The following is a 14,566-nucleotide window of genomic DNA, read 5'->3' on the forward strand; positions in this document are numbered from 1 at the left end:
GGTGTCTTAGAATGAACTCTAACATAGATTTCCTGTGTGGGAAAGTCACTTAATCTTTCTCTACAACTATTTTCCAACTATAAATAGAGATAATACTTCCTCTTCTGGGCCTTTTTCTGCCCTCTCTATTTAGACTACAAGCTCTTTTAGAGTAGGGCTTGTCTACTACCCTGTACAGAACATACATACATACATACAGCACAATACGCTATTGTGATACAAATCATAGAATCATCAAACACTATAACTGGAAGGGACCTCAAGAAATCACAAAGTCCAGTCCCCTGCCCTCATGGCAGGAACAAGCACCAGCTAGATCGGGGTGGGCAATGTAAACATTTTTTGAAGTGCCACTGGGCCGCCCAGAAGGGACAGAGCCTAAACTGGAAGGGGTGGGCCAGGATGCTTCTGGGCTACCCTACCCACAGACAATGATTGGCCTGGGGGGGAGCCCATTTACGCCCCCCCTTCTCAGTAGGCACCCACTGCGCCCTGCTATGTTCTCCTTGCAAGGCGGGGTAGAGCAGGAGGAGGCTTTGGGCACTCTCCACACCCCCAGACCAATCAGGGTCTGGGGGCGGGGGAGCTCTCAAAGCATCCTTCTGCCCTGCAAAGAGCGTGTAGCACTCTGAAGTGCTGTGTGCTCCTCTCAGGGCCGGGGCAGGGCAAAGGAAGTTTCGCATAACTCACCCGCCCCCAGACCCTGATGGGCCTGTGGGCGGGGGGAACGCCTGAAGCCTCCTCCCGCCTTACCCCAACTCTGCGAGGAGTACACGACACTTCAAAGTGCTATGCGCTCCTCGCAGGGCGGGAGGAGGCTTCACGTCCTCTTCCCGCACCCAGGCCAATCGGTATGCAAGTGTATCGCACTTTGAAGTGCCGTGTGCTCCTCGCAGGGAGTCGGGGGGAGGGCAGAGGAAACTTTGTGCGCACCTTCTGCCCCCAAGGCCAATCAGGGCTTGGGGGTGGGGGAGTGTGTGATGTTTTCTCCCACCCTGTGAGAAGTGCATAACACTTTGAAGTACAGTGTGCTCCTTGAAGGGCGGGAGCAAGTTTTACATGCTCCCCCACCCTCAGACCCCAGTTGGCCTAGGGGCGGGGGAGCGGCAGGGTCTCTGCGGGCCAGATCAACCCTCTTGGCAGGCTGAATCTGGCCTGCAGAGGCCTTTTGCCAACCCTTGATCTAGGTCATCCCTGATGTCTGGCTAACCTGCTCTTAAATATCTCCAGTGATATTTATATGGATAGCTAACTATTTATATGATATACATACAGTGCTTTTTTTGTAAAAAAAAAAAAAAAAAAAAAAAAAAAGTGCCAGGGAAAAAGTTATTGAGCTCTGCCTGCAGGTGCTGGTACTGCATCTGGTGGTGCCAGTACTGAGTACTAGGCAATACTGTCACAAAAAAGCACTAAAAAAGCACTGTATATATAGATATAGATATAAATAATAATAAATAATACTTTTGGGGAACATTCCTGCTAGGAAATTAATTTTCATGGAAAGCTAAGAGTTGTGTGTGCCATCAAAATGATTCATTTAAATATTTGAATAAATAAGAATCAGTCATTTTAGTAATGTCCATCCAGATCTGTTAATAACATATAAGCCAGCAATATTACCTGCCTTTCTTAAGGAGCATTTGTTAAGCTTAGTTTAATTGTTCCAAGATTATCTCTACTGCAGTTTCAACTTTTATGAGTTGAGATGCAGGGATGCAGGAAGGTGGACTCAGTGATTTTTAGATATATATCTACTCTAGCAACAAATTAGAAGAACACAAATTTTAAAACTAACAAAATCATGTTACTGTTCCCCAGACTCACACATCTCTTAGCTCACTATGGGCCATTGAAAAGGTATGGGCCTTGTTGAGACTATTGGCCTTCAGGAGGCCTCCCACAGTTCCTCGCCCTGACCACTCTGGCCAGAACTTACACTTCTACTGCTCTACCTGGTGACCTCAAAAAGCCATGGGAAAAGGAGAATGGCCTTTCCCATTTGGTCAGCATTGTGAGTACATTCTGAGTGAGCAGCACACCACAGCACACTTGGAAATGATTTCAAATAATCCAACTAACACTGTGAAGACTTTGAAGACTTCCACTTCCCAGGCACAGAAGAGCACCAGCATGGAGTGTCCAGGAGATCTTGGACCTCATAGAGGTATGGGGAGATTAAGCCATCCTCACTGACCTCTGAACCAGAAAAAGGAATGCTGAGATTTATGGCAGGATCACAAGCTACCTGGGAGGCTAAAGGCTATTCCAGGAACACCCAGCAGTCTAGAGTGAAAATCAGTGAACTGAGGCAGTCCTGCCATAAGGCAAAGTAGAAGAGCGGATGGCCTAGTGCAGCACCTCACACTTGCCGCTTCTATGAGCAGCTGGATGCGATGTTTGGGGGGAGGGGAGGCCAGCTTCCTCAACATAGTCATGGAGTCCAGCCAAGATACGCCTGGCATTAGCCTGGAAGACACAGTAGTGGCAGAGGGGGAGGAGGTGGAGAAGGAGGTGTAGACTAGCCAGCCGATGATCCTCAAGAACCAAGAGCTGGTCATAAAACTAGAACAGTCCCCTCCTCCCTGGATGTCTTCCAATCCAGCACCAACTCTGTGGAGGGCACTTCAGGTGAGTTTGCAAACTTTTTCTAACTAAAAGTGGTTTAAGGCAGGGGTGTGTGATGGGTGGTGTACTCTTTGCCTACACAGTGTGGGGGTCCTGGAACAGCTTGTTAACATGTCTGCAAGTGGAACGGGAACTATTTGATCCTTCTCACAAGGTTTTGGGGTGGTCATCTTTATTCCGTCCTCTACGGTATAACATCTTCCCACACCAAGCCACCAGTAAGTGGTCTGGAATCATTGAACCACAAAGCATTGCAGCATAAGGCCCAGGTTTATGGCCACATTCAGTAAACATATGCTCCCTATCACTCTGTGTGATTTGGAGAAGACTGAAGGGGAGGGGAACTTAATAGCAATTCTCCCAGGAGGCCACCTGTGCTGGACACAAGTTACCCCTGTTCACCCTCCCCCGCGTGGTCAGGAAAAGAAGCCATGTCCCTGGGAGGCCACATGTGCTGGACCCCGGTATGTGCCAGACACAATGAGAAGCAGCCTTCTGCTACACCACCCCCTGCCTACAGGTTCGTGCCCTGGCTAGCCCCTTGCCATGCCATGCCTGCCTCCAGACCGAATGCATCCTGATGCTCCTCTGAGAAATCTGTGCACTTGCTGTAAAAGTGCCCACTTTAAAGCAAACATTTGGCCTTGCACGGAACACATTTCCTTTGTCTTTACAGAGACCTTTGGTGTAGGCTAACAGATTAGGGTTAGGCCTAGCACAGTGTATCTCTGTAAAGTCTGCCATTGTAACTTTTCTTTGAAGCTGGAACAGCAGCCAGCTCGGTGCATTCTCTGCCTCCTACAGTATCTGCCCACCTGACTCAGATCCACAGGTGAAAATGCATGAGAGAGGACATGATCCGTGAGCAGATGGACTGCAAGCACTCTCTAATGAAGGAGATACAGGCAGAGTGCCTGTGCTAGATCACAGAGCAGCAGGAGAGAAGAGCCCAGCAGGAAGCAGCAGCATCTGCAGCACCATTAAGAAGTTCCCCTTGAGTTTGACGTACTCCAAGGCAAGGTGTTCAGGGGCCAAGATGGGGATGTGCAATGTGTCTAGGGCCCCTCTGAAGTTAGGAAACTCCATTTCAGCAAATCCATCCACTGTGGTCTCCATGTTTCCCAGAATCACAACCCTTTGTAGCAGAATGTTATTGATGGCCTGGGCTACTTATATGACAACAGCACCCCTGGTAGGTTTCCCCACTCTGAACTGATTCCTGACTGAATCCCAAATAGCTGTCTGGTGTTGCAAGCTTCAATAGGGCTATTGCCATCCACCTCTCCATGGTCAAAGCAGATCTCAGGCTGGTGGTCTGGTTCCTCAGGGCAGGGGCAAGCCATCCACTAAGTTCATGCCAAGAGCATGGCCTTGCATATTTGGAAGTCCTGCAGTCATTGTTGATCACCCCATGTCTGCATTCTGCATCACAATGCAATCCACCAGTTTCATTGTGTCTAGATGATTGACTGACAGCTGTGCTAGGATCAGTGCCAGGTCTTTCATGAGCAACACCTCCATGCCACACTGAGCTTCATTCTCGTCCTCTTCCTGGAGGCACCTCATGTGTATGCTGTCAGAGTACTGTGCCATTAGGCACATCACGACACACATCAGCATGACAGTGCTTTTGTACCAACTGGGCTTCTTGCTCACGTTGCTATAGCATTTGCACAGGCAACCAGGGCACCAAAAGATACGAACACACTGACTCCCCTTTATCTCACACAAGCAGGGAAGGACTAAATGAGTGTATTCTGGAATGCTGATGACATGAACTCATAACCACCCGCTGCAGAGTTTTGGACTCAGCAGGCACCAGAAACTTAGCCTAGACTGAAAAGATACCCATGGTGCCTCACTCTCTGAGTCAACAATAGGCTCCCTAATGAGTATGCACTACTTCAGACTACATTCGACACAGACCTTTGACTTCGCAAATTCAGGTGGTAAAAAAATCAACCATATTAGACTGAACATTATCTCATAGCGTAGACGTGCCCCCAGAGAGTCCTGCTAGAAGTTCCCTTTCTTTTATACTCACAGGGCTCTAGTTTGGGCATTTCCACTGACAGCAATTCTAGTAGTATTTCCCAGGGAGACGGGTCATCTTGTAAGTAGATTAAAACCTTTTAAGGAATGTCCCTGTTCATTCTTAAAGAATGTAGCTGATACTTGTTTAGTTAATCAAATACATTTCATTCCTTTACTGTAGAAAAAGAGGTGGTGGGAGAAAATCTTATATCCGATGCAGAGGAGAATGTAAGCATAGTTTCTGAATCACAGTCTGAATCTCTCTGTTAAAGAATGTATTACGTTCCTTTGTACTCTCTTGAGTGAGTTAAAAAGTTTCTTCTAGAAGTGTTCACTTGGAGTGCTGAAGAGAGAACTGCTGAATTAGCTTAGAAACGTAATACATTTTTTACTACATTCCAGAAAACGGGAAAAATATGGGAAGGTGTGATTTTCAACTTTTGTCTGGTCCTACTTATAAAATTAAGGAAAATGGGGAAATATTAAATTAGATTGGAAAACATTGAGCATTTCCGAGGACTTCATTCTGAGATGCTTTTCTTAGGCAATATTAGTGCTGCTGCTGAAAAAGCACAAAAACCCTGAATCATCTTCTGCACCCCAATACTCTGCCCCAGCCTCTTCTACACCATCATTTCTCCCCACAGTCTCCTCTTTTCCAAACTGAAAAGTCTCAGTCGCTTTAGGCTCTCCTCATATGGGACTTGTTCCAAACCCCTAATCATTTTAGTTGCCCTTTTCTGAACCCTTTCCAAGGCCAAAATATCTTTTTTTAAGGTGAGGAGACCACATCTGTACACAGTACTAAAGATGTGGGTGTACCATAGTTTTATACAGGAGAAGTAAGGGTATGTCTACACTGACACCCTAGTTCAAACTAGCGTGGCTAATGTAGGCATTCGAAGTTGCAAATGAAGCCCGGGATTTAAATATCCCGGACTTCATTTGCATCTTGCCGGGCGCCGCCATTTTTAAATCCCCGTTAGTGCGGACTCCGTGCCCACGGCTACACGCGGCACTGAGTAGGTAGTTCGAATTAGGCTCTCTAATCTCTTTGCTCATTTGTCGTAGCCAAATTAGCCCCCATCATAACAGATTTATTGGAGCATAAGCTTTCATGGGCAAAGACCCATATCATCAGATGCATATCATTGTGGAGTCATTGTGGCTAGTTCTCTGAAAACATCCACTCAATATGCAGCAGCAGTCAAAAAAGAAAATAGAATGTTAGGAATCATTAAGAAAGGAATAGAAAATAAGACCGAGAATGTCGTATTGCCTCTGTATAAATCCATGGTAGGCCCACATCTTGAATACTGTGTGCAAATGTGGTCACCATCTCAAAAATACCTTAGCATTGGAAAAAATTCAGAAAAGGACAACAAAAATGATTGAGGTATGTAATGGCTGCCTGTCACAGCGTGGGTGGCCCGTCCCTGCTGGGAGACCAGTCAAGAAGCCTTAGCTTGCGTTCTCACTCCTGCTCAAGCCCCTATCATCTGGATGTTAAGGCTCCACAGCCTGGTCCGTAGTGCCCTCAATCAGTAAGGCCTGCTGACCTAGTCTCTAGCACCCAAGTCTACAGGGCTGTAAGGCCTGATGGACAAGTTTCTAGCACCCCTGTCTCTGGGGCAGTAAGGCCCAGTGGCCCAGTCTATATTGTGTTAGGTTTGTCCTCCCTGTTGTAAGGGGATGATTGAAGGATGTGGGGGTAGACAGGCCCAGGCCCTCCCTCTCCATTGGGTCTCAGCCTAGGACCCTGTCAGTGTTAGGCATATCCCACCCGAAACATGCCAAGTTTGCCAGGAGGCCTCTAGCTCCCCACCCTGGGCTACATCCTACCTTGGTCTGCCAGCAGCGTATTTCCTACTTGCGATGGCTGCTGCAGTTGTGGCTGCAGATCAACAACAGAGATTGGATCATGTGATGATTATCTGTTCTATTCATTCCCTCTGGGGCATCTGGCATTGGCCACTATTGAAAGATAGGATACTAGGCAAAATGGACTAAAATGGTCAGACACATAGAATAACATAATTTGTTGGGCAAAAGTCAACATGGTTTCTGTAAAGGGCAATCATGTCTTACTAATCTATGAGAGTTCTTTGAAGGGGTCAGCCAACATGTGGACAAGGGGGATCCAGTAGATATAATGTACTTAGATTTTCAGAAAGCCTTTGACAAAGTCCCTCACCAAAGGCTCTTACGTAAATTAAGTTGTCATGGGATAAGAGGGAAGATCCTTTCATGGACTGAGAACTGGTTAAAAGACAGGAAAAAAAGGGTAGGAATAAATGGTAAATTTTCAGAATGGAGAGGGGTAACTAGTGGTGTTCCCCAAGGGTCAATCCTAGGACCAATCCTATTCAAATTATTCATAAATGACCTGGAGAAAGGGGTAAACAGTGAGATGGCAAAGTTTGTAGACAATATGAAACTGCTCAAGGTAGTTAAGACCAAAAGCAGACTGTGAAGAACTTAAAAAAGATCTCACAAAACTAAGTGATTGGGTAACAAAATGGCAAATGAAATTTAATGTGGATAAATGTAAAATAATGCACATTGGACAAAATAACCCCAACTATACATTCAATATGATGGGGGCTAATTTAGCTACAACAAATCAGGAAAAAGATCTTGGAATCATGGTGGATAGTTCTCTGAAAACATCCACACAATGTGCAGTGGCAGAGAAAAAAGCAAACAGGATGTTAGGAATCATTAAAAAAGGGATAGAGAATAAGATAGAGAATATCTTATTGCCCTTATATAAATCCATGGTACACTCACATCTTGAATACTGCGTACAAATGTGGTCTCCTCATCTCAAAAAAGATATACTGGCATTAGAAAAGGTTCAGAGAAGGGCAACTAAAATGACTAGGGGTTTGGAACATGTCCCATATGAGGAGAGATTAAAGAGACAAGGACTTTTCAGCTTGGAAAAGAGGAGACTAAAGGGGAATATGATAGAGGTCTATAAAATCATGAGTGGTATGGAGAAAGTGAATAAAGGAAAGTTATTTACTTGTTTCCATAATATAAGAACTAGGGGCCACCAAATGAAATTAATGAGCAGCAGGTTTAAAACAAATAAAAGGAATTTTTTATTCACACAGTGCATAGTCAATCTGTGGAACTCCTTGCCTGACGGCTAGGACTATAAGGGTTTAAAAGAGAACTAGATAAATTCACGGAGGTTAAGTCCATTAATAGCTATTTGCCAGTCTGGGAAAGGAATGGTGTCCCTAGCTTCTGTTTGTCAGAGAGTGGAGATGGATGGCAGGAGAGAGATCGCTTGATCATTACCTGTTTGGTTCACTCCCTCTGGGACATCTGGCATTGGCCACTGTCAGCAGACAAAATACTGGGCTAGATGGACCTTTAGTCTGACCCAGTATGGTCATTCTTATGTTCTTATGGACCTTTGATCTCAACCAGTATGGCCATTCTTAAGTTATGGATGGGGTAATATATATTGCATAATTGATAGAGGGTTGCCAATTTTCTAATTGCATAAAACCGTAGACCCGTTCCTCGCCTTTATCCTGTCCATTCCTCAGGGCCTCACTTCCACTCCATTCCCCTCCTCTCTCTGACGTACATTCTTCCCCACCTTAATATAAGGCCTAGAGGACACCAAATGAAATTAATGGGTATCAGGTTTAAAACTAATAAGTGAAAGTTCTTTTTCACACAGTGCATAGTCAACCCGTGGAACTCCTTGCCAGGGGAGGCTGTGAAGGCTAGAACTATAACAGAGTTTAAAGAGAAGCTAGATAAATTCATGGAACTTAGGTCCATAAAAGACTATTAGCCGAGAGGAGGCGGGGGGTAGGAATGGTGTCCCTGGTCTCTGTTTGTCAGAGGCTGGAGATGGATGGCACGAGACAAATCGCTTGATCATCTCTCCTGGGCACCTGGTGCTGGCCACTGTCAGCAGACAGGCTACTAGGCTAGATGGACCTTTGGTCTGACCCAGTACGGCCATTCTTATGTTATTATGTTAATCTGTAATGTGCCACAGGACTTCTCGTTGTTTATGCAGATTCAGACTAATACAGCTACCCCTCTGATAAATGACTCCAGATGTAAACTGTGTTTTTCTCCACTTCCTAACTGATGTGGTGGACCAGCTCAGTCAGTTTATCCTCTGAGACTTATGGGCCTGACAAATTTCTAGAGCAGGAGTAGCAGGGGTGAAAATAACTTAAATTACTTACAGGCACTGTTATATGGCAACGCCCTTCTCTTGGTGGGGCTCATGGCATAGGATGGGGGGATTGCCATATGGAATGAGGACTGTCAATGGGACACAGTCATACCAGCGTACAAAATATATTGGAAGGACAGAACAGGTCATGCTGGTGGGGGAGTGGCACTGTACATGAAAAAAATATATAGAATCAAATAAAGTAAAAATCTTAAATGAACCAAAATGTTCCATAGAATCTCTCTAGGTAGTAATTACTTGCTCTAATGATAAGAATATAGCAGCTGACCAGGAAATGACTATGGTCTAGAGGACTATGAAATGTTAAGGAAGATTAGAGAGAATGTAAAAATAAAAAATTAAATAATAATGGGGAATTTCAAATATTCCTATATTAACTGAGTACATGTCACCTCAGGATGGAATGCAGAGATAAAGTTCCTTGACACCTTAAGTGAGTGCTTCTTGGAGCTGCTGGTTCTGGAACCGACAAGAGGAGAGGCAATTCTTGATTTAGTCCTAAGTGGAGCAAAGGATTTGGCCCAAGAAGTAAATATAACTGGACAGCTTGGAAATATTGACCATAATGTATAAAATTTAACATCTCTGTGGTGGGAAAAACCTCAGCAGCCCAACACTGTGACATTTAATTTCAGAGAGGGGAACTACACAAAAATGAGGTTAGGTAAACAAAGGTACAGTGCCAAAAGTAAAATCCCTGCAAGCTTAATGGGGACTTTTCAAAGGCACCATAATAGAGGTCCAACCTCAATGTATACCCCAAATTTAAAAAAAAACAACAGTAAGAGAACAAAAAAATGCCAACGTAGCTTAACAACCAAGTAAAAGAAGCAGTGAGAGATAAAAAGGCATTGCTTAAATCCTAATGAGGAAAACAGAAAGCAGCATCAATTCTTGTCAAATTAAGTGTAAAAATGTAATAAGGAAAGCCAAATGGGAGTTTGAAGAACAGCTAGCCACAAACTCAAAAAGTAATAGAAAAATGTTTTAAAGTACATCATAAGCAGGAAGCTTGCTAAACAAAAGCTTGCTAAACAACCAGTGGGATGAATGTATGATCGAGATGCTAAAAGAGCATTCAAAGACAATAAGGTCATTGCGGAGAAACTAAATAAATGCTTTGCTTCAGTCTTTAGGACTGAAAATGTTAGGGAGATTCCCATACCTAAGCCATTCTTTTTAGGTGAAGAATAATCCCAGATTGAGGTGTCAGAGGAGATTTTGGAACAAATTGATAAACTTAACAGTAACAAGTCACTGGGATGCTAATGTGAAACTGCAGGACTATTAACTGTGGTTTGTAACCTATCTGCTTCTGTACATAATGATTGGAAGATAGCTAACTTGACACCAATATTTAAAAAGGGCTCTAGAGGTGATCCTGGCAATTATAGACTGGTAAGTCTAATGTCAGTACAGGACAAATTAGTTGAAACTATAGTAAATAATAGAATTGTCAGACACATAGATAAACATAATTTTTTGGAGAGAGGTAACTAGTGGTATCCTCCATGGGTCTATAGTGGGACCAATCCTATTTCACCTATTTATAAATGATTTGGGGAGCGAGGTAAACAGTGAGATGGCAACATTTGCAGATGTTACTAAATTGCTCAAGATAGCTAAGAACAATGGAGCCCATGAAGAGCTTTAAAAAGATCTCACAAAACTAAGTGATTGGGCAACAAAATGGCAAATGAATATTAATGTTGATAAATGCAAAGTAATGCACGTTGGAAAAAATAATCCAAATTTAAAAGACAATATGATGGGAATTAATTTAGCTATAACCACTCAAGAGAGAGGTCTTGGAGTCATTGTGGATAGTTCTCTGAAAACATCCACTCAATGCGCAGCAGCAGTCAAAAAAGCAAACAGAACATTAGGAATCATTAAAAAAGAGATAGAGAATAAGACAGAATATCTTATTGCCTCTATATAAATCCATAGTATGCCCACATCTTGAATATTGCATACAGATGTGGTCGCCTCATCTCAAAAAAGATATATTGGCATTGGCAAAGGTTCAGAAAGGGGCAACAAAAATGATCAGAGGTTTGATATAGGTGCCGTATGGAAAGAGATAAAAAAGACTGGGACTTTTCAGCTTAGCAAAGAGGAGACTTATGTCTAGACTACATCTGTCTGTCAGCAGAGGGATGTAAATGAGGCACTTCAAAAGTGTAAATGAAGCGAGGATTTAAATATCCTGCGCTTCATTTGCATAATCACCTCGTGGCGCTCTTTCGAACAAGTGCCATTTCTCAAAAAATGAGTACAGGATCTTTCAAAAAAGCCTGCTGTTTCTGACAGAACCGCATCTAGACAGTGATTTTACTTTTGAAATGGTGCTTGTTCGAAAGAGTGCCAAGAAGCGATTATGCAAATAAAGCGCGGGATATTTAAATCCCCGCTTCATTTGCACGTTCGAAGTGCCTCATTTACATCCCTCTATAAAATCATGACAGGAATGGAGAAAGTGTGTGAGGAAAAGTTATTACTTGTTCCCATAACATAAGAACTAGGGGTCACCAAATAAAATTATTAGGTAGCAGGTTTAAAACAAACAAAAGGAAGTTTTTCTTCATGTAGCACACCGTCAACCTGTGGAACTCCTTGTCAGAGGATATTGTGAAGACTAGTACTTTAACAGGGTTCGAAAAAGCGCTAGGTAAATTCATGGAGGCTACATCCATGAATACTTTTTAGCCAGGATGGGTAGGAATGGTGTGCCTAGCCTCTGTTTGTCAGTGGGTAGCAAAGGATGACAGGAGAGGGATCACTTAATGATTATCTGTTCTGTTCACTCCCTTTGGGCATCTGGCATTGGCCACTGTCAGAAGACAGGATACTGGGCTAGATGGACTTATGGTCTGACCCAGTATGACCGTTTTCATATTCTCACATTATTGTTATGTTATGACAATACTGTAAGACATGTAAGTGTGGGATAGAGTGCTGAGAGGGCTCAGGTCAGGAAATTGGAATGTGGGTGGGTATAGGTGTCGGGGGAGCTGAGGGTAGGGTGTGTGTGGGAGTGCAGGGATCAGGGCAGGAGTTTGGGGTAGATGTGCATAGGGTGGGGTGCCTCAGGGCTGTTGCAGTCCAGGTTGGTGATCCTGCCCCACACATGTTCTATTCTTGGCCAGATGGGAGCTGTGGGGGTATTGCCCATTGGCATGGAAAGGGAACTAGGAATGCAGGGAGTGCTGCAGCATCCTTGGGATCCTGGCCTAGAGCCTTGGGGCTCCTGGACCATTGCTTGGTATCCCGGCTGCTGCTGGCCCCACTCCCCACGATCCCAGCTGCCCCCAGCCCTATACACTCAGTGCTCTCCTGCCAGCTCCATATTCTGGGGTCCCAGCTGCTGTCCCTACATAACCAAGGCTTTTTTCCTGGCTTCAGCTCTGAGTAGGGGGAGGACAGAAGTAAGGAGGCTGATAGAAGTAACAGCCCCACTCCCAACCAACCACTTTCTTACCAGTTGGGCACACCAGTTTACTTTAATCATTGAAGGGTAGTAATAGGAGGAAAATGGACCAAATCCATATGCCATATGCTTTTAAATGGATCTGAAATATTTTGTATTTAGTTATTATTATTATCATTATTGTTATTTTTTTAAATTTGGTATGACGTCTGGACCTTCCTATGTCTTGACTAAAACATCTGGACCTTGACAAAAAATAAGTGACTAACTCTGTTCTAAAGTATACTAACAGAAAATATATTACAGGTTGAACCTCCATAGTCCAGCACTCTGGTCCGTCAACATCTGTGGTCCAGCATGATTTTAGTTAGTCAGATGTCCACTTATCATGGGTGTTGTCAAGTTTCCCGCTGTCCCATACAGTTTGTTTACAGCCACCAATCCTGACTCTCAATGGGTATGTCTACACTACCCCGCTAGTTCGAACTAGCGGGGTAATGTATGCATACCGCACTTGCTAATGAAGCCCGGGATTTGAATTTCCCGGGCTTCATTAGCATAAGCGGGGAGCCGCCATTTTTAAATCCCCGCTGCTTCGAACCCCGTGTAGCGCGGCTACACGGGGCTCGAACTAGGTAGTTCGGACTAGGGTCCTATTCTGAACTACAGTTACTCCTCGTGAAACGAGGAGTAACGGTAATTCGGAATAGGACCCTAGTCCGAACTACCTAGTTCGAGCCCCGTGTAGCCGCGCTACACGGGGTTCGAAGCAGCGGGGATTTAAAAATGGCGGCTCCCCGCTTATGCTAATGAAGCCCGGGAAATTCAAATCCCGGGCTTCATTAGCAAGTGCGGTATGCATACATTACCTAGTTCGAACTAGCGGGGTAGTGTAGACATACCCAATGTTATTTACCTTAAATTGACCCTAAATGTCTTCTAAAAGCCCAGTAAGCAGTGGAAGTTTTTCTAATGCTGCCAGATGCTATTGACCTCCTGTAGTTCAGCAAATTCTCTGGTTTGGCACTGGTCAGGTCTCAAGAGTGCCAGACTAGAGAGGTTCAACCTGTAAAACTAAGGGACCAGGATTTGGACTGCATTGAACTTGATAGAAAAAATCAGTCTGAAAAAGACTTGAAGAATAAAGAACTTACATCAACAATCAAGAAGTCCAGCCAGCACCAAGCATTAGTGAAATACATTTGAAAACCATAGGCCACCCATTTTAGAAGCATTTCCAGAATGAAGATGTATGTGAAAACCTTATCAGCATATTCCAGCATAGTCTTGATAGTCTTGCGCTGCTCTATATATATGTCTTCAAAAGCCTGTGAACACAAAGTGTTTCAAGTGTTCATAACACTTCCCAGTTCAAAAACTTGATTTAGATAAAGAAAGAAAGTAGAGGGTTTTGAGTATTAGTCTCTTCTTTGTATGCCATTTTCACCTTTTAGGTTACCTACTTCCCATTTTACTACATCTGCTTTCATGGGATCCAACTTTGAAAGGGGCTGGCTTGTCTTACGCTTTCTCCAATAGAATATGGAGTATATATTTTGAATATGAATTCTTCTTTTTATTAAGCAAAAGGAAAAGTCTCATTTCTGTTATTTTACGAAACAAGAAATATAGGGACTCCACATGTAATTCTGTGTATTGTATGACCCTCAATAGGCTATGCTTTTTCACTATTGAGATTTGGTTTTATAAATCAAGGTAAATTATTTCAGGCCAAATCCTGAAATGATTTACACAGATTTTTATTCAACTTTTAAATAAACCCTCACAGAAGCTAGTGACAAATTTGCTGGTGTATGAAGTATGTAGAGATGCAATTCTGTTTTATTGTTGAATCAAGAAATAAATACAAAGAATGATTTTCTGCCAATATTTTAATAAGGGGCTTTCCCAAAAACATCTTCCTGGTCCAGATATGTATATTCCCCCAGGCCAGGTCTATACTAAAGGGGAAAATCAACTTAAAATATGCCGCTCCTGCTATGTAAACATCAGCCCAGATCTTCTCAGAAGCAGAGTTGTGCTCAAAAATCATAATTTTAATCCAAATTCAAACAGTAACAAAATCAGTAATGTTCAGGTCCAGAGCTCTGCAATGGGTAACCACTATAAATTCTGGGTAACTCTACTGGCATTAATAAAAGTTACTCTATTTTTACACCACTATATTTAAAGTAGAGTTTAGCCCAATATTTTGCTTTTGGTCCACCTCTAATCAAAAC

The 14,566-nt window shown here is 43.5% G+C and overlaps 1 protein-coding gene across 1 annotated transcript in view; it reads right to left on the minus strand.

Moving 5' to 3' along the window:
• Positions 1-14,566, minus strand: part of LOC102446421 (sodium channel protein type 3 subunit alpha) — a 137,906-nt gene that overhangs the window by 25,522 nt on the left and 97,818 nt on the right. Inside the window, exon 21 of the mRNA XM_089779740.1 lies at positions 13,481-13,654. Coding sequence (XP_089635866.1) covers positions 13,481-13,654 — 174 coding nt within the window. The remainder of the gene's footprint in view (positions 1-13,480; positions 13,655-14,566) is intronic.

The sequence above is a fragment of the Pelodiscus sinensis genome, chromosome 7 (assembly GCF_052426305.1).
Source record: "Pelodiscus sinensis isolate ZL-2025 chromosome 7, ASM5242630v1, whole genome shotgun sequence".
Lineage (NCBI taxonomy): Eukaryota > Metazoa > Chordata > Testudines > Trionychidae > Pelodiscus > Pelodiscus sinensis.